This window comes from Saimiri boliviensis, chromosome 7, assembly GCF_048565385.1.
Source record: "Saimiri boliviensis isolate mSaiBol1 chromosome 7, mSaiBol1.pri, whole genome shotgun sequence".
Taxonomy (NCBI): domain Eukaryota; kingdom Metazoa; phylum Chordata; class Mammalia; order Primates; family Cebidae; genus Saimiri; species Saimiri boliviensis.
The window spans coordinates 66,332,182-66,360,131 of record NC_133455.1 but is presented as its reverse complement, the minus strand read 5'-3'; the positions used below and the strand labels follow the sequence as shown (position 1 = coordinate 66,360,131).

The window sequence follows — 27,950 nt, the reverse complement described above, 5'->3', positions numbered from 1 at the left end:
CGGCTCCGCGGTGCCCGCCCCCGTCGAGTTCAAAAGGACGCGCGGAGCGGCGCCGTCCCTTCCCCGGCAGCCCGTCGGACTGGAAAGGTGAGCACGAGGGGAGGGCGGGGGCGCCGCAGAGCCGGGTCGTCCACACGCGCGGCAGCCACCTCGGCCGCGGCAGGAACCGAAACCCGGAGCGGCCAAAGCTCAGCGCTCGGCTGGGGCCGAGGGTCGCGGCGGCAGGAACGCGGCTGCGGGACACACCGGCCGCCCCCCGCGCAGGGCGCCCCGCCAGGTGCTGGTAACGCGGGGGGCTCGGGGCGGGGCCGTGGGCGGGGCCGCGGGGCGACGACCGACCCAGCCCGCCGCGTCCGCAGGGGCGTCGAGGGTCTCCCGGGCTCGAGGCCCGGGCTGCGCTAAGTGAGGCTCGGCAGGCTGTGCGCGGACGGCGCCCTGAACGGCAAAGGCAGGCCCGGAGGGGGCGGCCCAGTCCGGCAGCCCGGCGTCCCAGGCGAGCCAGAAGGCGGCCCACGGCCTTCGCCTCCCGGTCCCGGCCGCGTTACCGCGCTGCGCCCCTCCGCCCCGGAGCCTGGGCGCGGGTCCTGAGCTTCCCGGCCCTCTCCTGACACCTGGTGGACGGCGTCACTAGAACGCCGGACTGTGGAATCCCAGGGTACCTGTTACCGCGCTTTGGCGAAACTGGGTCCGCCGCTGATTTGCGAACCTTTGCCTGACTTTCTCAGGCCTGGAGAGATGTCCTAGGTAAATTTCGTGGCCCAGTGAAAGGATCGGGAGGGAGCGCACGAAGGTAACACCCACCTCCGCAAGTGCGTGCGGCCTCAGACCTGCTCCAGGGGAGAGCGTGGTACCTGGAGCCTGATGGGGTACTCAGGAAAACCAGAAGAGGACAAGAGGAAGGGGGGAAGGGACCTAGGAAAACCTGGCGCCAGAGGCTTTCCTGGGATTTCCAGGACTGAAAGCCCCAGGGACCCACCCGGCACATTCCTGTCTTTTCCCCTCTTCCTACAGATCTGCCTCTTCTCCAAGGAACTCAACCACTAGTGACAATGACCAGCCTCCTGACCACTCCTTCTCCGAGAGGTAGGTGAAGGCCTTTCCTAATCCCAGTGGAAGTGAGTTGTTCAACATCCCCTTCCCCAGACCAGTCCTGGAAGCCTCAGCCCAGGTGGGAAGACTCCCACCTCTCTCTGCCCGCCTCACACGGGAAAGGCCTGGGAGGAAGCAGGAGGCAACTAGAGTGTGCTCCTTAGTTCAGTTTTAATCTGAAGTCTCATGGATGTGGGCCAGTTCTGGCACTACCCCTTAGGAGGATCCCTTAAGGCCAGAAGTTTGAGACCAGCCTGAGCAACATAGCGAGACCCATCTCTAACTTAAAAGAAAGAAAGAGGCTGGGTGTGGTGGCTCACACCTGTAATCTCAGCAGTTTGGGAGGCTGAGGTAGGTGGATCACCTGAGGTTAGGAGTTCGAGACCAGCCTGGCCAACATGGTGAAATCCCCTTTCTACTAAAAATACAAAAAAAAAAAAAAATTAGCGAGGTATGGTGATGCACACCTGTAATCCCAGCTACTCAGGAGACTGAGGCACGGGAATTGTTTGAACCTGGGGAGCAGAGATGAGCCAAGATTGTGCCACTGCACTCCAGCCTGGGCAACAGAGTGGGATCCATCAAAAAAACAAAATAAATGGAAGGCAGGAAGGAAGGAAGGGAAGGAGGGAAGGAGGATAGGAAGGAAGGAAGGAAAGACAATCCCTGCTTTTACTGATGTGGAAACAGGTGACTGACAGCAATGGAAGTCTAAGATAGTGTCCTCTGTGACTGGTAATGCACACATTTCAGACTTTTAATTGTCTGGTGAGAAGAGATAAAAGAGAGAAATGGCCAGGTGCAGTGGCTCATGCCTGTAATCCTAGCACTTTGGGAGGTCAAGGCAGGCAGATTGTTTGAGCCCAGGAGTTCGAGACAGGCCTGGGCAACATTGCAAAACCCTATTTCTCCAAAAAAATCAAAAAATCAGCCAGGCATGGGGGTATACACCTGTGGTCCCAGCTACTCAGAAGGCTGAGCAGTGGAAGGATTCCTTGAGTCCAGGAGATGGAGGTTGCAGTAAGCAAAGATCATGCCACTGCACTCGGCCTGGTTGACAGAGCAAGACCCTGTCTCATAAAAAAGGAGTGGGGGAAGTAGAAGGGAGAAATGGGTCAGCAAAGGCTTCATGAATGGGTGAGGGAGGGGATCTGAGCCTTGCCCTTGAAAGATGGACAAAGTTCTTACAAAGGGGCACAGCAGGTATCTTAGAGAAGGATAGAATACGTTTTCACGTGTATCTGCTCTAGGTAGAGGTAGAATACCTCATACCGTGTGAGAAGCCACCGAGACGATTTACCCTGGAGGATGTTCAGGAAGGGGGAGGGCAGAGGGCCTCCAGAATAAGCCTGCTTACAAGGAAAAAGAGGTGATACCTTGGCTGCTAACTGAGGGATTAGAACCTTGGCAAAGGGGAGCTGTTTACTTTTTCTTTTTTATTTTATTTTATTTATTTATTTTTTTGAGACAGTCTTGCTCTGTCACCCAGGCTGGAGTGCAATGGCTCGGTCTTGGCTCACTGCAACCTCTGCCTCCTGGGTTCAAGCAATTCTCCTGCCTCAGCCTCCCGAGTAGCTGGAACTACAGGCATGCGCCACCACACCCGGCTAATTTTTATACTTTTAGTAGAGAGGGGGTTTTGCCTTGTTGGCCAGGCTGGTCCTGGACTCCTGGCCTCAAGTGATCCGCCCACCTCAGCCTCCCGAAGTGTTAGGATTACAGGTGTGAGCCACCGCACCCAGCCTTTTATTCTTTTTTAAAATTTATGGTGAAATAAACATAGCACAGGTGTTACCATTTTAGCCATTTTTGGGCAGGCAGTTCAGTGGTGGAGTAGTCCCCGCTTATCCACAGGGGAGTCATTCCAGAAGCCCCCGTAGGGGCCTGAAATCTCAGATCGTACTGAACCCCATCTACACTATGTTTTTTCCTATAAATACATATTTATGATAAAGCTTAACTTATAAATTAGGCACAGTAAGAGATTAACAATAATAATAAAACAGAACAAGTATAACTATTATAATAAGAGTTAGGTGAAAGTGGTCTTTCTCGCTTAAAATATCTTAAGCGAGTAAATATCTTTACTGTAAATCTTAGAAACCTCAGAATACAATTTGTTTTCTTTATTAAGTCAAGAACTTTCACCTTTTCACTTAAAGGAAGCATTTCTTGGCAGGTCCAAACTGCATCACTATCTTGTGGTTTGGGGCCATTATCATGTGAAATAGGGTGACTTGGACACAAGGGCTGTGATATGGTGACAGCCAGTTACTAAGCATGTATAGCATGGATACAAAAGAATGATTCACTTTCCAGGCAGGATGAGCAGGGCATGAGATTTCATCTCACTACTCAGAACGGCACATAATTTAAAATGTATGGATTGTTCTTTTCTGGAATTTTCTTTTTCTATTAAATTTCTATTTAATGTTTTTGGACTGTAGTTGGCCACGGGTAACTGAAACCTGTGAAAGCAAAACCGCAGATAAGGGGGAACTACTGTATTAAGTAATTCACTTTCATCACCACCATCCATCTCCAGAACTTTACCTTCCCACGCTGAAACCTTACACCCATTAAACACTGACTCGCCATCCCCCTGGCAACCACCATTCTATTTGCTGTCTGTATGAATTTGACTACTCTAGGTGCTTCATGTAAGTAGAATTATACCATAGTCCTTTTGTGTCTGGCTGACTTCACTTAGCATAATATTTTCAAGGTTCATCTGTATTGCAGCACGTCACAATTTTCTTCCTTTTCAAGGCTGAATCATATTGTTGTATGTATGTATTACATTTTGTTCATTCATCCTTGATGGACAGTTGGGTTGCTTCAACCTTTTGGCTGTTGATGCTGTTATAAACGTGGGTATACAAATATCTTTTGAGACCCTGCTTTCAGTTGTTTGGATGTAGACTCAGAAGGGGAATTGCTATATCATGTGGTAATTGTGTGTTTAATTTTTTTTTACTGTTCCACAGTAGCTGCACCATCTTATATTCCTACCAGCAATGCATAAAAGTTCCAGTTTCTCTACAGCCTTGCCAACACTTGTTACTTTCTGTTTGATAGTAGTTATTATAAGGTGTGTGAAGTGGTATCTCATCGTGGTTTGGATTTGCATTTCCCTAGTGTGTGGTGCATCTTTTCATGTGCTGATCGCCCACTTGCATATCTTTGGAGAAATGACTGTTCAAGTCCTGTCACATTTTTTAGTTGAGTTGTTTTGTTGTTGTTCAGTTGTATATTTATATCCTTTAAAAAATTTTTTTAATTGATTGTTGAGTCAGCCCTCTTTTTTTTTTTTTTAAGAGATGGGATTGGCTGGGCATAGTGGCTCATGCCTGTAATCTCAGCACTTTGGGAGGCCGAGGTGGGTGTATCACCTGAAGTCAGGAGTTCAAGACCAGCCTGGCCAACATGGTGAAACACTGTCTTTAAAAAAATATATATATATATATATATATATGTATGTATAAAGAGATGGGATGTTGCTGTGTTGCCCAGGCTGGAATGCAGTGGCTCAATCTTAGCTCACTACAGACTCTAACGTCTGGACTTGCGGGATCCTTCCACCTCAGACTCCTGAGCAGCTGGGACTATAGGCATGCACCATCACGCCTGGCTACTTTTCAAATTTTTTGTAGAGATAGGGTCTCGCTATGTTGCTCAGGCCACTCTCCTGGCCTGAAGCCATGCTCCCGCCTCTGCCTCTGAGTTGTTGAGATTATAGGCATAAGCCGCCTCACCTGGCTGCATTCTTGATCCAGTGAGTGACGTGAGTAAAGTGGTGTTTCAGGTGAGTCTCCTACCCACTAGGCCCAAACAAATGTAAGTTCAGAGACAGGAACAGACAAAAGAAGATAAATCACAGACAGGAAGAAAGCTTATCCCTTAAATGATGGGATCACTAAGGGTCAGCTCTTTCCTTCCACCCCTACCTTGGCGTCTCTCTTCTCCCACCTTCCCACCTATTCCTCCCTCACATCCCTTTTCCCCAGTCTGTAAAGACTTCCTAATGGAGATATCCTCCAGGAGCCTTGAAAGTAAGGGCCACATTATAACTTCCCTGGGCCCTGAGCACTTTTATCTTTGTGGGCTCCTCCTTCATTTAAAACAAATATTAAAAATTGGATTTTACAACCGCATCAGTGTAAGGAAGAATATGATAATACTAATATATAATTAATATTTATAATTAGTAATTGAGTAATATAACAATCTTAATATTTCTTTGACCTAAAAGTTTGGTGCTTTTCCTTCTGATTATAAAAGAAATGAAAATCAGCCAAGTGAAGTGGCTCATGCCTGTAATCCCAGCACTTTGGGAGGCCGAGGCAGGCAGATCATGAGGTCAGGTGTTTGAGACCATCATGGCCAACATGGCGAAACCCTGCCTCTACTAAAAATACGAAAATTAGGTTGGGCGCAGTGGCTCATGCCTGTAATCCCAGCACTTTGGGAGGCCAAGGCAGGCGGATCACAAGGTCAGGAGTTCGAGACCTGTCTGGCCAACATAGTGAAACCCCATATCTACTAAAAATACAAAAAATTAGCCAGGCTCAGTGGCGGGCACCTGTAATCCCAGCTACTCGGGAGGCTGAGGCAGGAGAATCGTGTGAACCTGGGAGGCAGAGGTTGCAGTGAGCCAAGATCGCTCCATTGCACTCTAGCCCTGGCAACAGCACAGGACTCTTGTCTCAAAAAAAAAAAGAAAAAAAAATACATATATATATTAAAAAATTAGCCAGGCGTGGTGGTGTGCACCTGTAGTCCCAGCTGGTCAGGAGGCTGAGGCAGGAGAATCGCTTGAAACCAGGAGGCACAGGCTGCAGTGAGCCAAGACCACACCACTGCACTCCAACCCGGGTGACAGAGTGAGACTCCATCTCAAAGAAAAAAAAAAGAAAATCATTTAAAACATTTTCAAGGGCCTTTAGAAGCATTGTGCGCCCTGGGCACTGTGCCTGTTGTGCCCAGTGTGTGAGTCAGCAGAGTGCAACCGTGCCTTGTGGGCTCTGCCCACCCTGCCAGGTAAAGCTCATCTCTTACCACCAGATAATTAATTGCAGCAGCTATTGCCTAGTTGTCCTCACCCTTTTTTAGACTCTTAGCATTTTTCTTTATTTTATTTTTTTAAATAATTTTTTGTAGAGATAAGGTCTTACTATGTTGCCCAGGCTGGTCTCAAACTCCTGGCCCCAAGTGATCCTCCCATCTCAGTCTCCCAAAGCAGCATTTTTCATTGCACTTATTCCTCACCGCAATCCTGTGAAACAGGTTTTATTCTCATTTTGCAAAAGGAAAAACTGAAGTTCAGGGAAGTTAAGGAATTTTCTTTTCTTTCTTTCTTTTTTTTTTAGATGGAGTTTTGCTCTTGTCACCCAGGCTGGAGTGCAATGGCGCGATCTTGGTTCACTGCAACCTCCACCTCCCGGGTTCAAGCAATTCTCCTGTCTCAGCCTCCCGAGTAGCTGGGACTACAGGCATGCGCCACTATGCCCAGCCAGTTTTTTGTATTTATAGTAGAGACCAGGTTTCAGTATTTGGCTAGACTGGTCTTAAACTCCTGACCTCAAGTGATCCATCCGCCCTGACCTCCCAAAGTGCTGAGATTACAACCATGAGCCACCATGAAATTTCCAAAGGTTAAAGAAATTTCCCGGCCAGGCGCGGTGGCTCAAGCCTGTAATCCCAGCACTTTGGGAGGCCGAGGGAGGCCGAGGCGGGTGGATCACGAGGTCAAGCGATCGAGACCATCCTGGTCAACATGGTGAAACCCCGTCTCTACTAAAAATACAAAAAATTAGCTGGGCATGGTGGCGCGTGCCTGTAATCCCAGCTACTCAGGAGGCTGAGGCAGGAGAATTGCCTGAGCCCAGGAGGCGGAGGTTGCAGTGAGCCGAGATCGCGCCATTACACTCCAGCCTGGGTAACAAGAGTGAAACTCCATCTCAAAAAAAAAAAAAAGAAAGAAATTTCCCAAGACCATGCAGCTAGTAATGGTAGAGGCAGGATTTGCACCAAGTCTGATTTTTTGCGGAGCCTGTGTTCTTTCTGTCACGGTGTACTGCTTTCTAAGGTCTCATTCCACCCCACTGGCTGGTGCGCATGAAAGAGAAAGCAGAAGGAAGGGAGCTGAGTTCCCGGGTGGCGTCCCACAGAAAGAACTGGGGGAGCCGCCTTTTGTTGGGCAGGTCTAGAGCAAATAAGTAGGCTGGCAGACTCAGGTGGCAAAAGATCTGATGCCTCAGTGATAAGAGATTTAGCTCAGCCTGGGAACAAGGGCCACAAAAAAGCCAACCAGTATCTGGGTTAACAAAAAAAATGAGTAAGTGAACAGAATAGATCTTGAAGGTCATTTGCTGTTGGTTAGGATTTGGGTGGGGCCTTCATTCTTATGGTCCCTCTGTTTTGACATTCCACTTACAATTGTGCTATGGTCTTTTCAAACCTGAGCAGGGAAGGTTTGGAAAGACCGTAGCACCATTTAATAATTATTCCTTTGTTTGGACAAAGAAACGGGGTAGAAACAGGAGAGAAGGGAAGAAAAGTTATACGGCATTTCCCCCTTTGATGCCAGGAGCTTTCCTGAACTTAGTTTATTTTGTTGTTGGTTGTTCTTTCTTTCTTTCTTTCTTTCTGTCTGTCTGTCTGTCTTTCTTTCTGTCTTGCCTTGTCTTTCTTTTCTTTTCTTTTCTTTTCTCTCTCTCTCTCTCTCTCTCTCTATCTCTATCTCTATCTCTATCTCTATCTCTATCTCTATCTCTATCTCTCTCTTTCAAGACAGGGCCTCAATTTCACCCAGACTGTAGTACAGTGGCTCAATCACAGCTCATTGTAGACTCAACCTTTCTAGGCTCAGATAATCCTCCCACCTCACCTCCCAAGTAGCTGGGACCACAGGTGCATGCCACCATTCCCAGTTAATTTTGTATTTTTTGTAGAAACAGGGTTTTGCCATGTTGCCCAGGCTGGTCTTTTTTTTTTTTTTTTTTTTTTTTTTTTTGAGACAGTGTTTCGCTCTTGTTACCCAGGCTGGAGTGCAATGGCGCGATCTCAGCTCACCGCAACCTCTGCCTCCTGGGTTCCGGCAATTCTCCTGTCTCAGCCTCCTGAGTAGCTGGGATTACAGGCACGCACAACCATGCCCAGCTAATTTTTTGTATTTTTAGTAGAGACGGGGTTTCACCTTGTTTACCAGGATGGTCTCGATCTCTTGACCTTGTGATCTACCCGCCTCAGCCTCCCAAAGTGCTGGGATTACAGGCTTGAGCCACCACACCCGGCTCCAGGCTGGTCTTGAACTCCTGGGATCAAGTGATTCTCTGGCCTCAGCCTCCCAAATTGCTGGGATTGTAGATGTGAGCCACCTCGCCAAGCGTGTTCTTTTATTTAAAAGGTAATACGTGGCCGGGCACGGTGGCTCTAGCCTGTAATCCCAGCACTTTGGGAGGCCGAGGCGGGTGGATCACGAGGTCGAAAGATCAAGACCATCCTGGTCAACATGGTGAAACCCCATCTCTACTAAAAATACAAAAAAAACTAGCTGGGCATGGTGGTGCGTGCCTGTAATCCCAGCTACTCAGGAGGCTGAGGCAGGAGAATTGCCTGAGCCCAGGAGGCGGAGGTTGCGGTGAGCCGAGATTGCGCCATTGTACTCCAGCCTGGGTAACAAGAGCGAAACTCCGTCTCAAAAAAAAAAAAAGGTAATACGTGCCCCTCAGAAAATAGCTTTCTAGACCTTTTCTATGTACAAACATATATATGCATAGGGGTTTTTAAAATGTTACTTAAAAATATATAGAGAACAAGGGTCTCGCTATGTTCCCCAGACTGGATTCAAAACTCCTGGCCTCAAGCAATCCTCCCAAAGTGCTGGGATTATGAGCGTGAGCCACTGCACCCTGCCAATTTACTTTTTTTTTTTTTTGTTAAGACTTTTAGATCAAGATACTTTTCTTTCTTTCTTTTTTTTTTTTAAACAAAGATGGAGTTATACTACATATACCACCTGGCAATTTGCTTTTTTCATCTAATGATATGTCTTGTCCCAGTAAAATTGTAGATCTACCATATTCTTTTAGCAACTGTTTCCAGAATGGATGGCCTGTAATTTATTTCATCATTCCTCTTCGGATAGACATCCTAAGTACGTCTACATTTTTTATTTTAAAATTTGGTTTTAATGAGAATTCTAATAGAACACTTTCCATTTATAAAAATTCAAAAGTTAAGGCTGAGAGGGGCTCTGATGCTTAGCTAGTTCAGTTCATTCTGTACTAAGAATTCTCTCTCCAAGGTGCCACCTCGTTTTTGTCCAGTTTTGCTCTTCCTTCTGTTGGGGAGACATCTGTCTTCTTCCAGTTTCTGCTGTTCATTCTCTTGTACAGGTCATGCCTTGGCGTGTTGGAAGACAGAATTTTAGTTCTAGACTCCCTTTTTTTCTCTCTGGGCTTTCTCTTTCAAGCTTTCCTTATCTGATATAGTTTGCCTGCTCACCTCAAAACGGTGACACTCAGGTTGGGTGTGGTGGCTCATGCCTGCAATCCCAGCACTTGAGTCCAGGAGTTTGAGACCAGCCTGGCCAGCATGGTGAAACTGTGTTTCCATTAAAAATACAAAATTAACAGGGCATGGTGGGGTGCCCGCCTGTACTCCCAGCTACTTGAGAGGCTGAGGCAGGAGAATAGCTTGAACCCAAGAGGTGGAGGTTACAGTTAGCAGAGACCCTGTCTCAAAAAAACAAAACAAACAAACAAAAAAAAACAATCGTGACACCTAGATGAACTCAGCATTCTAGGAGTGGTGCAAAGTAGAGCAGTACTATCCCCTCCGTTATTAGACCATGTTTATATTGCTGATGCCTAAAATAACAGCAATTTTTAATTTTTTATGATTATAAAAGTAATTATTTATCATTGTGAGCAACTTGGAATATAAAGGAAAGCATATAAAAGAAAATAAAAATCAGGCATACACCTGTAGTCCAAGCACTTTGGAAGGCCAAGGTGGCAGGATCCCTTAAGGCCAGGAGTTCAAGACCAGCCTGGGCAACATAACAAGACTCCATCTCTACAAAATCTTTAAAACTTAGCGAGGCAAAATTAGCCCAGAGTTGCGGTGGGCACCTGTAGTCTCAGCTACTTGGGAGGCTGAGGCAGGAGAATTGCTTGAACCCAGGAGGCAAAGGTTGCAGTGAGCCGAGATCGGGCTACTCCAGCCTAATGACAGAGCGAGACTCCATCTAAACAAACAAAAAAATTTAGCCAGGCATGGTGGCACACACCTGTAGTCCCAGCTACTCAGGAGGCTGAGGTGGGAGGATTGCCTGAGCCCAGGAGTTTGAGGTTACAGTGATCTATGATTGCATCTCTACCTTCCAGCCTAGATGACAGAATGAGACCCTGTCTCTACGAAAAAAAAGAAGAAAATTAAAATCATTAAGAATTACACAGTAGCTGCTGCTGCTGTTTTGGAGTATATCCTCTGGTGTCAGTGGTTTTTTTATGGACCCCCTTTAAGTATTTTACATATGATGCTGCTAAGCCATAGCTTCCCCATTCTCTGTGAGTAGCTGGCTTCCTGAACCTAAGAGTGAGGAATTTGTTAAATTCTCATCTTGTTCAATTTGGTGCATTTCTTCAGTCATTTGAAATCTGTCTCTGTGTATCAGTTTACTGGTTGCCCCTCTAGCTTTGAAGACTTTAAGAAATTCATCAGGGCCGGGCACAGTGGCTCACACCTATAATCCTGGCACTTCGTGTTGTTGAGGCAGGAGGATCACTTCAGCCCAGGAGTTCAAAACCAACCTGGGCAACACAATGAGACCCCATCTGTACAAAAAATTTAAAAATTGTTGAATCTTCTCTGGATCTGTAGGATCTGCATTTACCCAAAGGGCGCCCAGTTCAGCCTGTGTAGAAGGCACCAATAAAGCATAACACCAAAAAAAAAAAAAAAAAAAGAAAGAAAAAAAAGTCTTGCCAAGAATTTTAAGTTCGCCGGGCGCGGTGGCTCAAGCCTGTAATCCCAGCACTTTGGGAGGCCGAGGCGGGTGGATCACGAGGTCAAGAGATCGAGACCATCCTGGTCAACATGGTGAAACCCCGTCTCTACTAAAAATACAAAAAATTAGCTGGGCATGGTGGTGCATGCCTGTAATCCCAGCTACTCAGGAGGCTGAGGCAGGAGAATTGCCTGAGCCCAGGAGGCGGAGGTTGCGGTGAGCCGAGATCGCACCATTGCACTCCAGCCTGGGTAACAAGAGTGAAACTCCGCCTCAAAAAAAAAAAAAAAAAAAAAAGAATTTTAAGTTCAATATATGTTTTTTGAGATAGGGTCTGACTCTGTCAGCTAGGCTGGCATGCAGTGGTGCAATCCTCTTGAACCCTCCTCACAGTTCAAGTATCAGCTTTTTTTTTTTTTTTTTTTTTTTTTTGCTAGAGACAGGGTCTTCCCATGTTGCCTAGGCTGGCCTTGAACTCCTGGGCTCAAGTAATCCTCCAGCCTTGACCTCCTAAAGTGTTGGGATTACAGGCATGAGGCACTGCACCCAGCCTTGGACTTTCTTATGCTTGTTTTATGGTTTAATAATTTTTATTTTGAATTACATAAAGGCCTTATTTTGGCCCTTGCATGATTTGACATAACAATATTAGTTCAAAACCAACTAAGGTTAAACCCCGGTGAAAGAATCTCTGTCTAGACTGGCATCACTTCTTTCCTTGACAACCAATTACTGCCTCACTTAGGCCTTATAGCCAGGCTGTATCTCCCTACCTTGTCCACAAGAATATTATAAATAGTCTTTTGTTTTGTTTCGTTTTGATACAGAGTTTCACTCTTGTTGCCCAGGCTGGAGTGCAATGGCGTGATCTTGGCTCATTGCAACCTGTGCCTCCCAGATTCAAGCGATTCTCCTGCCTCAGCCTCTCGAGTAGCTGGGATTGCAGGTGCCCACCACCATGCCCAGCTAATTTTTGTATTTTTAGTAGAGACTGGTTTCACCATATTGGTCAGGCTGGTCTTGAACTCTCGACCTCAGGTGATCCTTCCAACTCAGCCTCCCAAAGTGCTGGAATTACAGTGAAACACTGTGCCTGGCCTGTAAATAATCTTATGTTTTCTGATGCTATCTACTCATGCAGCAACTTCAGTTCTCCTTAAGCCCCTCCCTATCCTCACTTTCAACTGATTATCTTACATCCTATTTTATAATTATTAATTAATTTATTTTTTGAGACACAGGGTCTGTCACCTAGGTTGGAGTGCTATTGCACAATCATAGTTCACTGCAGCCTTGAACTCCTGGCTTCAGCAATCCTTCCACCTCAGCCTCCCAAACTGCTGGAACTACAGGTGTGCATCACCATGGTCAGCTATTGGTGGTTTTTTTGGTTTTTTTTTTTTTTTTTTTTTTTTCAATTTTTGGGTTTTTTTGTAGAGATAGAGGTCTCACTAATGTTGTTCTCAGGCTGATCTCAAACTCCTTACCTCAAGAGATCCTCCCACATCAGCCTCCCAAAGTGCTGGGATTATAGGTACAAACCACTGGGCCCAGTTAAGATCTTATTTTAGGCTGGGTAGGCTGGGCACGGTGGCTCACACCTGTAATCCCAGCACTTTGGGAGGCCAAGAAGGATAGATCACCTGAGGTCAGGAGTTCAAGACCAGCCTGGCCAATATGGTGAATCCCCACCTGTACTAAAAATACAAAAATTAGTCAGGTGTGGTGGCGGGCATCTGTTATGCCAGCTACTTGGGAGGCTAAGGCAAGATAATCATTTGAACCCGGGAGGGGGATGTTACAGTGACCTGAGATGGTACCACTGTATTCCAGCCTGGGTGACAGAGCAAGACTCCATCTGAAATTTAAAAATCTTAATTTTAGAGACAGGGACTCACTTTGTTGCCCGGGCTGGTCTTGAACTCCTGGCCTCAAGTCATCCTCCCACCTCGTCCTCTCAAAGTGCTGGGATTATAGGCACAAGCCAAGGGCCCAGTTAAGATCCTATTTTCTTGAACAAATTAAAGTTGTCAGGAGAGAACTGCCAAAGGCTCCCATCCCCTACCAGGAACCTGCTGCCTGCATTTGTGCCCATATACTCTAGCTTTTCCTGCTAATGGCACCATCTCTGCTGCTGTCTGCAGCCAGCCCCTCTGTGCTCTAGATCTCATTCCTTCAAAGACTTTTGTGCCTCATCAGTTGTTTCTCTCACCTGAGTCATTCTTACCTGTATGCAAACATGCTGGCGTGTCTCCCATCCGAAAAACGAACTTGAACTCCCACTCCCTTTCCCGTCCCGTCACAGCCTCATTTCTTGGCTCACCTTTACAGAGCAATTTTGTGTAAGCGTTTATTTATGTTCTGCCTCCAGCTCCTCTCCTTCCATTTCTTTCTTGAACCCACCCTAAATTACAGGTTTGTGTTCAGCACTTCACCAAAACGTCTCTGGTAAAGGTCATTTGTGATCTCTGCATGGGGAAAGCTGTTTGGCTGCTGCTCCCCAGTCTCCTTGGGCTCAGTCTTGGGTCCTCTTTATCTGCACTTACTCCTGGGTGATCTCACTCAGTCTATGGTCTTAAGTATCTAATGACTTTTCAACCTCATATATATATATATATATATATATATATATATATACAGACACACACACACACACGCATATATATAACATACATATGTATATATAATTTTTTTTTAAAATAGAGATGAAGTCTCACTGTGTTGCCCAGGCTGCTCTTGAACTCCTGAGGTCAAGTGGTCCTCTGGCCTCGGCCTCCCACAGTGCTAAGATTACAGGTGTGAACCACTGCACCCGGCCCCAAAATTCTAGTCTTGACATTTGAACTTTGATATCTAGTAAGCAATCATGTTTCTTCCAAATGTGTTCCTTCTACAGGCTTCCCCCTCACATAACTCCATGCCTTCATCCTTGATTCCACCCCGTGTCCAATCTTGTCAGTCTTTACTTCAGATTATATTCAGAGTCCCACCACTTTCTCACTGAGCTGCTGCAAAGGCAAGCAATGCTGTCATGCAAATTAGAAAAAGGGCCCGGATGCAGTGGCTGATGCCTGTAATCCCAGCACTTTGGGAGGCTGAGGCGGGACAGATCATGAGGTCAGGAGTTCACAAGACCAGCCTGGCCAACATGGTAAACTCCATCTCTACTAAAAATACAAAATTAGCCAAGTGTGGTGGTGCGTGCCTGTAATCTCAGCTACTCAGGAAGCTGAGGCAGGAATATCACTTGAACCCAGGAGGCAGAGGCTGCAATAAGCTGAGATCACACCACTGTATTCCAGCTTGGACAACAGAGCAAGACCCTGTCTCAAAAAAAAAGAAAAAGAAAAAGGCACCCCCTTTGGTAGATGCAACTGTGCCCTTGTGTGAGGTACCGCCTGCTTCTACGTGTATCCCACCTTCCCACAGCCTATTGTCCACACTGCAGTTAGAGGGATCCTTTCAAATCAATCCCTGTTTCAATCATGCATTGCTGTTGGAAGCTCTGCTAGGTTAGAAGGGCCAAAATGGCCTCCCTCACATGTCTGGCTGTTGGTGCCAGCTGTCAGCTGAGCGTGGGGTGCTTGCTTTTCCTCCATAAGGCCTCTCATCCTCCAGCAGGCAACTTTGGGCTTCCTGTCCTCATGGTGGTCTTAAGGTTTCACAAGTGTGGTCTTTGGAAATCAGGCCCACCCTAGATCTCCTGAATCAGAATCTGCATTTTAACGAGATCTGTAGGAGATTGTTATGCACAACAAAATTTAAGAAACATTGCTTTTTTATTTATTTTTTTTTTTTTTGAGACGGATTTTCACTCCTGTTACTCAGGCTGGAGTGCAATGATGTGATCTCAGCTCACTGCAACCTCTGTCTCCTGGGTTCAAGTGATTCTTCTGCTTCAGCCTCCGAAATAGCTGGTATTACAGGCATGTGCTACCATGCCTGGCTAATTTTTCTGTATTTTTAGTAGAGACGGGGTTTTACCATGTTGGCCAGGCTGGTCTCGAACTCCTGACCTCAGGTGATCCACCTGCCTTGGCCTCCCAAAGTGCTGGGATTACAGGTGTGAGCTACCACGCCTGGCCTGAAACATTGCTTTAAAATACAAACCTGGGCCAGGCAGGGTGGTACACGCCTATAATCCGAACACTTTGGGAGGCCAAGGTAGGAGGATCATTTGAGCCCAGGTGTTTTGAGACCAGCCTGGGCATAGGAAAACCCCATCTCTACAAAAAATAACAAAATTAGCCAGGCATGTTAGTGCACGCTTGTAGTCCCGGCTACTCCAGAGGCTGAGGGAAGAGAATTGCTTGAACCCAGGAGGCAGAGGTTGCAGTGAGCCGAGATTGCGTCATGCTGAGATTGCATCACTGTACTCCAGCCTGGGCAACAAGAGAAAAACTCCATCTTAAAAAACAAAACAAAACAAAAACTGCAACTCTCACCCATTTCCCAGCTTTCCATCCCCTTTTCTGCTTATTTTTCTGCATAGTGCTAGTTAACATCTAATATAGCATATCTTTTACTTATTTTATTTATTGTCTGTCTTTAATTGTATAAAGAGAGGGTTTTTTTTTTTATTGTGGTAAAATTATGCATGCATAAAACTGACCATTTTAAACATTTTCAAGTGTCCAGTACAGCAGTATTAAGTACATTCACGTTGCTATACCTTCACCAACACCACTATGAATCTCCAGAACTTTTTCATCCTCCCAAACTAAAACTCTGTACCCATTGAACATTAACTCCCCATTTTCCCCTTCTCCAGCCCCTTACAACCTCCATAGTGCTTTCTGTCTCTATGAATTTGATTGTTCTAAGCACCTCATATAAGTAGAATCATACAATGTTTGTCATTTATTTTTGTTTTTATTTTTGAGACAGTCTTACTCTGTTGCCTGGGCTTGCTCTCAGTAGTCCCATTCTGTTACTAATGCTTGCTGTTTCAAGTTCAGAGCTCCCCAAACAGGCCGTAATAATGTGTTCTAGAACTTTGCTGGGGAATCACATCAAGCTCACTATTTTTTTTTTTTTCTTTTCTTTTCTTTTTTTTTTTTTTTTTTTTTTTGAGGGAGGACGGAGTCTCGCTCTGTTGCCCAGGCTGGAGTGCAGTGGCATGATCTTGGCTCACTGCAACCTCCACCTCCCAGGTTCAAGTGATTCTCCTGCCTCAGCCTCCCAAGGAGCTGGGATTACAGGCACCTGTCACCCGGCCCAGCTAATTTTTGTATTTTTAATAGAGATGGGGTTTTGCCATGCTGGCCAGGGTGAGATGTTTGTCCTTTTGTGCCTGGCTTATTTTACTTAGTGTCATGTTCTCAGTGTTCATCCATGTGGTAGTATATGTCTGAATTCCTTCCTTTTTTTTTTTTTTTTTTTTTTTTTTTTTTTTTCAGAATTTCCTTCCTTTTTAAGGATATGTATATACCACATTTTGTTTATCCATTTATCTCTTGACGAACATTTGGGTTGGGTTGTTACACCTTTTATTTAGCTATTGCATAATGCTGCTATAAACATGATATATAAGTATCAGTTGAAGGCCATTTGTTTCTTTTGGGAATACACCTAGAAGTGGGATTTCGGGATCATATCCAGCATCCTAGCAGTGAGACTGCAGGGTAATTCTGTTTAATCTTTGCAGGAACTCTGAAGGTAAGGGTTTTTGCCTGTGTTGTTCACTGATAGAAGCCTAGAGCCTGGCACACAGTATACACTCAATACATTCTTGTGGAATTCCTGTTTAATTACCCTGACAAGAAACCTGAAATCTCAGTCTAAGAAGGCTGTGCAGCTTGTCTGATCCAGCTTGCTCTCAGTATTCCCATTCTGATTTCTTTTTTTTTTTTTTTTTTTCCTTGAGACGGAGTTTTGCTCTTGTTACCCAGGCTGGAGTGCAATGGCGCGATCTCAGCTCACCGCAACCTCCGCCTCCTGGGTTCAGGCAATAATCCTGCCTCAGCCTCACGAGTAGCTGGGATTACAGGCACACCCCACCATGCCCAGCTAATTTTTTGTAATTTTAGTAATTTAGTAATTTTTTTGTAATTTAGTAATTTTCACCATGTTGACCAGGATGGTCTCGATCTCTTGACCTTGTGATCTGCCTGCCTCGGCCTCCCAAAGTGCTGGGATTACAGGCTTGAGCCACTGCGCCCGGGTCCCATTCTGATTTCTAATGCTTGCTATTTCAAGTTCAAAGCCCCTCAAACAGGCTATTGTAATGTGTCCTGGAACTTTGCTGGGGAATCACATAAAGCTCACCATTTTTTTTTCTTTTTTGTGGGGGACGGAGTCGTTCTCTGCACGCAGGCTGGAATGCAGTGGCTTAATCTCAGCTCACTGCAACCTCCACCTCCCAGGGTCAAACAATTCTCCTGCCTCAGCCTCCCAAGTAGCTGGGAATACAGGTGTGTGCCACCACACCTGGCTAATTTTTGTATTTTTAGTAGAGACAATGTTTTACCATGTTGGTCAGGCTGGTCTTGAACTCCTGACTTCATGATCCACCCGCCTCGGCCTCCCAAAGTGCTGGGATTACAGGTGTGAGCCACCGGCAGCTCACCATTTCTTTACACAGTTCACCTTCCTTCCTTGTCTCTTCAGGTTCCCAACCCCTTTCTCTTTCTCAGAAGCTCCTGTGTCACCAACAGAAATCCCATTTAGTTCTTGCAGTGCCCTTGGCTGTCATCCGGTCCCTTTTAGATTAGCCTGGTACTTGCTGGGTTTCATTGCTTCACTTGAGCTCACTTACTGTATGTATGTCCCCTAAGGCTATACTGCTCCTTAGTGCAAAAAATAAAAAAAAAGATTCTCTTTGATAGGAGACAGAGGTGAAAAGGCCTGAGGGAATTCTGCTTTTTCTGTTACCTCCAACCTGACCCTTTCAGGCCCAAACAACAAGCCTAGCTTTTTCTTTGTTCTTATTCCAAATATAATGCTCTTAAAATTGTCTTTCAAATGTGTTTGCCTCTTGAGTTACATAGAGCTTCCTGACATTATTCTTGTCTCTGATGGCCTCTAATATATGCCTTTCTGCTATAAAATGTTATGTGCTTTTTTTTTTTTTTTTTTTTTTGAGATAGAGTCTCGCTCTGTCACCAGGTACCAGGCTGGAGTGGAGTGGCGCAATCTCAGCTCACTGCAACCTCTACCTCCCGGGTTCAAGCAATTCTCCTGCCTCAACCTCCCGAGTAGCTGGGACTACAGATGTGCACCACCACGCCCAGCTAATTTTTATATTTTGGTAGAGACGGGATTTTACTATGTTGACCAGGATAGTCTTGATCTCTTGACCTTGTGATCCGCCCGCCTGGGCCTCCCAAAGTGCTGGTATTACAGGCGTGAGCCACCGTGCCCGGCCTTATGTGCATTTTTTAAAAGACTCACATTCTGAAATCGCATTACTGAAAATAAGAGGGCTTACAAGAAAAAGAAAAAAAAAAAAGCCAGGGTTTAGGGCAGACCACTCGAAACTTATGGAACTTTGTAACCAGAGCCCTCACAAATACAATAGCAGCCCCAATAAAAATGTTGGCAGATTAAATCTCCACTAGCATTAACCTTAAATGAACCTTAAGTCCTAGAGTCCTAGTCATTCCTTTGCAGCCTATAACCTTGGGTGTGTGTTTTCTTTTTTTTTTTTTTTTTTTTTTTTTGGAGACGGAGTCTTGCTCTGTCACCCAGGCTGGAGTACAATGGCATGATCTTGGCTTACTGCAACCTCTGCCTCCTGAGTTCAAGTGATTTCTTCTGCCTCCAAGTGATTCTCCTGCCTCAGCCTCCCAAGCAGCTGAAATTACAGGCACCCACCACCATGTGGAACTAATATTTGTATTTTTTAGTAGAGATAGGGTTTCACCGTGTTGGCCAAGCAGGTCTCAGACTCCTGACCTCAGGTGATATGCCCACCTTGGCCTCCCAAAGTGCCGGGATTACAAGTGTGAGCCACTGTACCCAGCCCAGATTTTTATTTTTGATGAAATGGTATCTATTAGAAAAGAAGGCTCTCTGGAATCTACATCTACAAAAAGGAAACATGGTGGGTCATGCCTATAATCCCAGCTCTTTGGGAGGCCGAGTTAGGTGGATCACCTGAGGTCAGGAGTCTGAGACCAGCCTGGCCAACATGGCAAAACTGTCTCTACTAAAAAATACAAAATTAGCCAGGTGTGGTGGCATGCGCCTATAATCTCAGCTACTTGGGAGGCTGAGGCACGAGAATAGCTAGAACCTTGGAGGTAGAGGTTGAAGTGAGCCGACATCATACCACTGCACTCCAGCCTGGGTGAGAGAGAGAGAGACTCTAGATCCAAAAAATATAGGCCGGGCGCGGTGGCTCACGCCTGTAATCCCAGCACTTTGGGAGGCCGAGGCGGGTGGATCACGAGGTCGAGAGATCGAGACCATCCTGGTCAACATGGTGAAACCCCGTCTCTACTAAAAATACAAAAAAAATTAGCTGGGCATGGTGGTGCGTGCCTGTAATCCCAGCTACTCAGGAGGCTGAGGCAGGAGAATTGCCTGAACCCAGGAGGCGGAGGTTGCGGTGAGCCGAGATCGTGCCATTGCACTCCAGCCTGGGTAACAAGAGCGAAACCCCGTCTCAAAATATATATATATATATATATAGATAGATACAGATATATATATCTATAGATATATATATATATATCTGATGTAGGGTCTGCCTTCTTGCCATTTTTTAAATATTGAGGTAAATTTATTTGCACCTTTCTTCATCTGCACTTTCTGCTTCACCAGATGGCTTCATATTAATGGAAACCAACCAGTAGCTGCATCCCAGCAAGGCATTCTGTTTAATTTTTTTCTTAAGGTCTTCCTATATTGCTAAAATGTTCTCTAACTGTGAGAAAGCTTGCTTCCGATCATGTTAAACACTAAAGCTAAAGAGGGTGGGGAGTCCTCTGAACCACTTTTGGTTTTAGGGGCTGCTCAAGTTTTAAAAATTAAAGAATAAATAACTGAAAATAAACTAAAAATAAAGAAGTTACATATAAACCAACATGACTTCTGCATTACACTGACATCATTCCCCTAAGTTATCTATCACTGTTGAGCTAGTTCATATGGAAACAGCACTTTGTAGCATAACTGTCTGTATTTAATTGTGATCATCTGGTTTCTTCCCACCTTTATCCTTTTTTTTTTTTTTTTTTTTTTTTTTCCTTTTGAGACAGGGTCTTACTCTGTTACCCAGGCTGGAGTGCAGTGGCGCTATCACAGCTCACTGCAGCCTGGACCTCCTAGGCTCAAATGATTCTTTCACCTCAGTCTTCCAAGTAGCTGGAACTATAGGTGTGTGCCTCCATGCCTGGCTAACTTTTTTTTTTTAGAGATGGGAGTCTGGCTATGTTGCCCAGACTGGTCTCTAATTCCTGGGCTCAAGTGATCCACCTGCCTTGGCCTTCCAAGGTGCTGGGATTATAAGGGTGAGCCACTGCACCCGGCCTCCTCCATATATTCTTTAAAAAAAAATAAATAGAGATGATGTCTCACTATATGGTACAGGTTAGTCTCAAACTCCTGGCCTCAGGCAGTCCTCCTGCCTCTGCCTCTCAAAGTGTTGGGATTACAGGCATGAGCCACCACACTCAGCCTAATGTACAAAGTAAATTATTGTTGATAACTGAGCAGAAATTACTTATCTTCAAGCTTCTGACATACATTAATCTTCTCAATGCTTTGTACATCCTAAATTCTCAAATGTTTAAAGAAAACAAAACTAGGAACAACTGTATAGAACTCTGGATCAAGGGTAGGAAGATGGAGTGCAGCCCTGGGAGATTTTGGGGAGGAAAGTGAACTTCAGGGCTTCTCTTTGATGGGAGTCACAGTATTGTATAACCTAATCTCAGAAGTTACATGCCATCATTTTTGCCATAGTCTGTTAAATGCAAGTCACTGGATAACCAGGCATGGTGGCTCACACCTGTAATCCCAGCACTTTGGGAGGCTGAGGCGGGGGGAATCATGAGTTCAGGAGTTCAAGACAACGATCTTGGCTCACTGCAACCTCAGCCTTCCAGGTTCAAGTGATTCTCCTGTCTTGGCCTCCTGAGTAGCTGGGACTACAGGCAGGAGAATCACTTGAACCTGGAAGGCTGAGGTTGCAGTGAGCCAAGATCGTGCCACTGCACTCCAGCCTGGGTGACAAAGCAAGACTCCATCTCAAAAAAAGCAAGTCACTGGGTTCAACTTGTATACGAGAAGAGAGGCATGCACAAGGGTGTCGATACCAGGAGGCAGAAATCATTGTGAGCTATCTTAGAAGCTGTATACCACACTCCCATTTCACAGATCAAAAAACTGAGGTTACCACCAGGCCTGGTAACACATGCCTGTAACCCTAGCATTTTGGGAGGCCAAGGCAGGAAGATTGCTTGAGGCCAAGAGGTCAAGGCTGCAGTGAGCCAAGATTGTACCATTGAACTCCAGTCTGGACAACATAGTGAGATCCTTGTCTCTACCAAAAAAAAAAAAAAAAAAGGAACAGGTTCAGAGAGGTTTAGTAAATTCCTCAAGGTCACCTAGTCATATGCTTAGGTAGAATTCAAACCCAGAGCAACTGTCCCTTTTATTTGTTTTTTTTTTTTGAGACAGGGTTTCACTGACTGGAATGCAGCAGTGCAGTGCTGGCTCATTGCAGCCTCAACCCCCTGGGCTCACGCAGTCGTCCCACCTCAGCCTCATGAGTATCTGGGACTACAGGCACATACTACCACACCTGGCTAATGCATATGTGTGTGTGTGTCATATATATATATATAGTAGACAGAGGCTTGCTGTGTTGCCCAGGCCGGTCTCAAACTCCTGGCCTCAAGCAGTCCTCCCACCTTGGTCTCCCAAAGTGCTAGGATTACAGGCATGAGCCACTGTGCCTGGCCAGCTTTTCCTTTTAATTGCTAAGCATATGAACAAAGTCACCTTAAATAATATTTAAGTAGTAGCTACTATATGTTGTTTACATGTTCTCTCATTTAGTCTTCACAGTAGACCTTCAGTGTTGGTTAATGTAGTTCCTATGGGTAACAGATGAGAATGGATGAATGAATCAAAATGTATAGGCCAGGTACAGTGGCTCACACCTGTAATCCCAGCAGTTTGGGAGGCCAAGGCTGGTGGATCACTTTAGGCCAAGAGTTCAAGACTAGCCTGGCCAAAATGATCAAACCCCATCTCTACTTAAAATACAAAAATTAACTGGGCATGGTGGCACACACTTGTAATCTCAGCTACTCAGGAGGTTGAGGCAGGAGAACCGCTCGAGCCCAGGGGGCAGTGGTTGTAGTGAGCCAAGATCACACCATGACACTCCAGCCTGGGCAATGGAGCGAGAGACTCCGTCTAAAAAAAATATATGTATAACTGTTTCAGACAAACTCTAAAATCATTTTTACTCAGTTCTCACAACACAACAGTCAACATAGAAGACTTCTGTGACCCCTAAATATTTGAGAATTTCTCCGCACCAGCAAGCAATCCGTTCCGCAGCAGACACCAAATGGGTGTCTTCCAGTTCAATTCCAACACTATCTACCTGGAGATAGTAACAAACACTGAGGGCTGAGGGCTGGGTCCCCAAGGCTGCGCCTCCCTTCAGACACTAGTCACAAGTCCCGGCCTCCAAATTTTGTGACCAACCAGTTTCAAGTTGGAGTTCCCAGCCTTGCTAACGCCGGCTTTGGGGTTCAATTGATTTGCTGGAGTGGCTCACAGAACTCAGGGAAACAATGTGTTTACTGGTTTTTTATTTTTTTTATTTTTATTTTTATTTATTTATTTTTTATTTTGAGACGGAGTTTCGCTCTTGTTACCCAGGCTGGAGTGCAATGGCACGATCTCGGCTCACCGCAACCTCCGCCTCCTGGGGTCAGGCAATTCTCCTGCCTCAGCCTCCTGAGTAGCTGGGATTACAGGCACGTGCCACCATGCCCAGCTAATTTTTTGCACTTTTAGTAGAGACGGGGTTTCACTATGTTGACCAGGATGGTCTTGATCTCTCGACCTCGTGATCCACCCGCCTCGGCCTCCCAAAGTGCTGGGATTACAGGCTTGAGCTACCGCGCCCGGCGTTTACTGGTTTTTTATAAAGGTTATTGCATTGGATACAAATGAGGACACAGGTAGGGTGAGTATGGAGAAGGAGGCGGAGCTTCCATGCCCTCCCTGGTTGCACCATCCTCCAGGAACCTCTGCATGTTCTGCTAGTTGTTTTTTGGGGGGTTTGCTTTTGTTTTTAGGTGGGATCTCATTCTGTCACTCAGGTTGGGGTTCAGTGGCACAATCTTGGCTCATGACCTCCCACTCCTAGGCTCAAGCGATTCTCATTCCTCAGTCTCCCAAGTAGCTGGGATTACAGGTGCACACCACCACACCTGGCTAATTTTTTTTCTTTTTTGGTGTTTTTGGTAGAGACAGGGTTTCGCCATGTTTGCCAGGCCGGTCTCAAATTCTTGGGCTCAGGAAATCCACCCACCTCAGTTTCCCAAAGTGCTGGGATTACAGGCATGAGCCACCCTGCCCAGCCATGCTGAAGCTTTCTGAGCCCAGTCCTCTTGGATTTTTTTGGTGGTGGGGGGAGATGGGAGTCTTGCTCTGTCACCCAGTTTGGAGTGCAGTGGTGCAATCTCGGCTCACTGCAACCTCCACTTCCCAGGATCAAGCAATTCTCCTGCCTCAGCCTCCCGAGCAGCAGGGATTATAGGCGCCCACCACCATACCTGGCTAATTTTGGTAGTTTTAGTAGAGATGGGCTTTCACCATCTTGGCCTCAAACTCTTGATCCACCCACCTCAGCCTCCCAAAGTGCTGAGACTACAGGCGTGAGCCACTGTGCCCAGCTGTCCTCTTAAGTTTTTAATGGAAGCTTCATGATGTCAGCATTCCTTTCCCAATTTCTCCCTCTGGAATGAGGATCTTAGGACCCACCATTGGAAGGCAGGGGAAGATTAGAGTCCTGTCTTCAGGCAAGTGAAGGGAGGGCAGGAGAAGGCTGGAGAGATTCTGTTTCCTGAGGCCCACTCCTGCGTTCTAATATACCCACATCATAATACAAGACTGACAGGGTCTGTGGGAATTAAGAGCCAGGAACTGTGGATGAAAACCTGGAGGGAGAGAGAGAGAGAGAGAGAGAGAGAGAGAGAGAGAGAGAGAGTGTGTGTGTGTGTATAAAACACCACAATAACCATTTGCCCAAGGCCGCAGAGTGGCTGAGGGTGCCACCATTCCTAGACAAAGAGTGGGGACCAGTGGAGAAAGGTTTGGCCTGGCGCTCTGGGAGGGGGAAGCACCCTGGACAGCCTGCCTCTGCTTTCTCTATTGTGGGACCAGGATGGTTCATCAGGCTCCCCTAGGCCCTTGCTGAGAGACCCCTCAACACTCTTGGTGCCTCTTAGCACTGCCCGCCAGACCACTGCCTATTCCCTCATTTCACTTGCTCGGGATGGAAACCTGAATGTGTCAGGCACTGGATGGGAGTCATGCTCACTCTGCTCCAGCCATGCTGGCCTTTCAGTACCCCATCTCACAGCTTCGACCCAGGCTCTTTTCTGCCTAGAATCTGCCCCATCCCTGTTACCCAGCAAACTCCTATCCCTGCTTTAGCTCCCAGCTCAGATATTCCTCCCTGGGGAGGTCGCTCCTGGCTGGAAGACTAGATAAGGCCCCTCGGCTGGCCGCGTGCTTTCCTAAGTGCACTGACGGCAGCTCCTAACTGTGCAAGCTGTGGGATGCAGTGGAGGGTGAGCCCGGGAAGCTGGCCCATTCTATTTTGCTCGACCTTCCATCTAACACAGGGCCTAGCAAAGAGGAGGCAGTGGGTGAGTGTTGCTATTTATGGGATGCCAGTCAGGTCCGGGTGCCTCCTGTGGGTGATGCCAGGGTCAGCCAGCTGCTTTTCCCCGGGAGACCTCTATCCTGCAGTAACCGCTACATTAAAATGCTAATAGGAAAGAACGGAAGGGCTTCCTGACTTCCTGTGTAAACACTTAAAAGGGACTTCTGGAGACCACTCATTTTGTCCTGTTCTGTCCCTGGGTATGACTTTAGGGTGGGACTTTCACATTCTGAAGAAAAAATAAACCCATAGCAGGAGAGGGTACAGGATCTATTTTAGAGTAGGGGAGAGGCCTGTTTCAGAACCTTTCAAATTGCAGGGCCTGGGCCGGGCGCGGTGGCTCAAGCCTGTAATCCCAGCACTTTGGGAGGCCGAGGCGGGTGGATCACGAGGTCAAGAGATCGAGACCATCCCGGTCAACATGGTGAAACCCCGTCTCTACTAAAAATACAAAAAATTAGCTGGGCATGGTGGTGTGTGCCTGTAATCCCAGCTACTCAGGAGGCTGAGGCAGGAGAATTGCCTGAACCCAGGAGATGGAGGTTGCGGTGAGCCAAGATCGCGCCATTGCACTCCAGCCTGGGTAACAAGAGCGAAACTCCTTCTCCAAAAAAAAAAAAAAAAACAAATTGCAGGGCCTATCCTGGAAGTGTAGAGAAAGGTTTTTAATAGGAGCGGAGCATGATTTCATTATGTTAAAATAATGTTTACAAAGAGCTTGTAAGAATGCTCCAAGAAAATGCACATGCTATATAATCTAAATGTATGTACATGCTATATAATCTATGTGCACATGTACATCTCATTTGATCTCACTTATGTAGAAATACGCATTCTTAATGATGGCTTATTCAATGTCACAACAGCCCTTTAAAGTAGGTTGTTACCTCCATTTTGCAGATAGAGGTTAGGTAATTTTCCCAAGGTCACACAGCGAGTAAAGGACAGAGTTCATATGTGAAACCCAGTCAGACAGGTTCTATAGCCCCTGCTCTTAACCACTATGTTATGCAGGGAGAAATCCATCCACATGTTGTCTTTGGGTGGTGGTTAGTTTTCTCCTCCATTCTCCAGGATTTTCTATTTGGATTTACTATAGGAGTTAAATGATAAACTTTTGAATAGGGAAGAAGGCGGGCTGGTGAAATTTGAAGGCCAAACATAACGCTTTCAAACAAATGAATTCTCTCCATTGCCTTTTCCGCTTTTCTAAATTTTCCAGAACTGGTGACCACCCCAATTTTGCGGCCCACTGAAGCCCTGTCCCCGGAAGATGGAGCCAGCACAGCGCTCATTGCAGGTAATAGACTCTAAGCCAACTCCAAGGGACCTTGTGGATCAAGGGCATCTCTCACCAGAGAGAGCCTGACCAAATCCATTAATGGGCTCACTCAGGCTTGTAAGTTATCTAAAACACACACACACAGAGCTATAAAAGACTCAGAGGGTTCTGTCAGAGGCACTGCCAGTAAATGATAGGTTGGGAGATGGCCACAAATAGATACGCATACGGACATTACACTCGAGTACGTGGGTAGGGACAAGGATATACGTGGTTGGTTGAGTGGGTGAAGAAGAGGGGGAGGATCAGAGAAACCACTTCCTGTTTAGGATAAGCTATTTCCTGTTTCCTGCTTCCCGTTTCTATCGTAAGAATCAGGAACTGGTTTGGGAGGGAGTTCAGTTTTGTCAGAAATCAAAAGCATATGTCCTTAGCTTAAGCACCAAGAGACTCCAGCTGTTATGAGCCATGGAAATCAAGGTTGGTGGGGGAACATGGGTTTGGATGGAAGTGGACACTAGTTAACGAAAACAAGACCATCTTTATGAAAACAGTGAGGAAATCATCTAAACAGATGGCTCCAGGAATTACTGAGACATCCTCAATCCTGAAACATCTCTACATTTTCCCTCTCCTTTCCAAGTTGTTATCACCGTGGTCTTCCTCATCCTGCTCTCAGTCGTGATCTTGATCTTCTTTTACCTGTACAAGAACAAAGGCAGCTACGTCACCTATGAACCTACAGAAGGCGAGCCTAGTGCTGTTGTCCAGATGGAGAGTGACTTGGTTAAGAGCAGAGAGAAGGAGGAATATTTCATCTAATGACTCCCAGGCCCCAAGGAGCTTATTCCTGGCTCCAGCACTAACTCATTGACTGCTTATTACGGGAAAGTTTTCTCTGAAGCCAGGGAGAAGCATTGATTGATGTGGGCAAATCCAAGCTCCAGCCAGGTCGCAGTCCCAGATGCTGACATCACTGACTCAAGGGACCAGGGATGTGGAGAAAGCTGCTTCCAGTGTCTTTAACCTGGCCGTCTTATTAGAGCTGGTGGTTTGTGGCTGGCCAATAAGGTGGGACTATACCAGGGGACAGCTGAATATGTGCCCAGTCATCTTTTTTCCCAGGTTGGAGAGGAGAGTTAGGATGATCAGCTGCTCCACTCTGTCCCCTACCTGGTCACCTAATGATAGCTCCAGTAGAGATGCTCTCCATACAAGTTCTTCCCAGAGGCTGGATACCACAGCAAAAGGCTAGGCCAGGAGGGGTAGGAAGCTATGGAGATCTTACCTCCTGATAAATGTGCTACATCCCCTCATCTGAGCCCCTCCTTCACATGTTCCCCAGCAACCTCATGCTTACGTGATTTTTATCCAAATTAAAATTTTCATTGCTACGGAAATGAGATTCTCATGTGCAAGAATACCTTTACATTTTGACTTACCTTAAATCATTTTTGATATTTTCTTTTCCCTATTTAACTCCTTTACATATATGTTCTCTCCCAAACAATAAGAACCCTAGGGAAATTCTAGAAGTTTTCAGAACTATCTCAGGGGTTTGAGAAAAAGATGGTACAGAGAAGCTTGTCCCAGAGGAACATTATTAGAAACGTACCCTGGGAAATGAGTTGGTTTAAGCCTCCATATTGGCAAGGGCCAGAATTTCCCAGAATCCCATCTACATATATACAAAGGAAACCAGG

The 27,950-nt window shown here is 46.1% G+C and overlaps 1 protein-coding gene and 1 long non-coding RNA gene across 4 annotated transcripts; both read left to right on the top strand.

Annotated features, from left to right (window-relative positions):
* The first annotated feature begins 6 nt into the window (after positions 1 to 6).
* On the top strand, positions 7 to 27,647 carry SMAGP (small cell adhesion glycoprotein). Of its 3 annotated transcripts, none has more exons than XM_039472248.2 (4): positions 7 to 87; positions 1,012 to 1,083; positions 26,188 to 26,265; positions 26,891 to 27,647. In XM_039472248.2, the coding sequence occupies exons 2-4, from the start codon at positions 1,050 to 1,052 to the stop codon at positions 27,067 to 27,069; spliced, it is 291 nt and encodes a 96-aa protein (XP_039328182.2). In that variant the 5' UTR covers positions 7 to 87; positions 1,012 to 1,049; the 3' UTR covers positions 27,070 to 27,647. The 3 variants fall into 3 exon arrangements, with proteins under 3 accessions (XP_039328182.2, XP_074258747.1, XP_074258746.1); XM_074402646.1 differs by lacking the exon at positions 7 to 87 and adding an exon at positions 95 to 277; XM_074402645.1 differs by lacking the exon at positions 7 to 87 and adding an exon at positions 308 to 744.
* On the top strand, positions 16,474 to 24,285 carry LOC141585119 (uncharacterized). Its single transcript, XR_012518444.1, has 2 exons — positions 16,474 to 21,104; positions 21,237 to 24,285. It is a non-coding gene; the product is annotated as an uncharacterized LOC141585119 (long non-coding RNA).
* Positions 27,648 to 27,950: the final 303 nt, after the last annotated feature.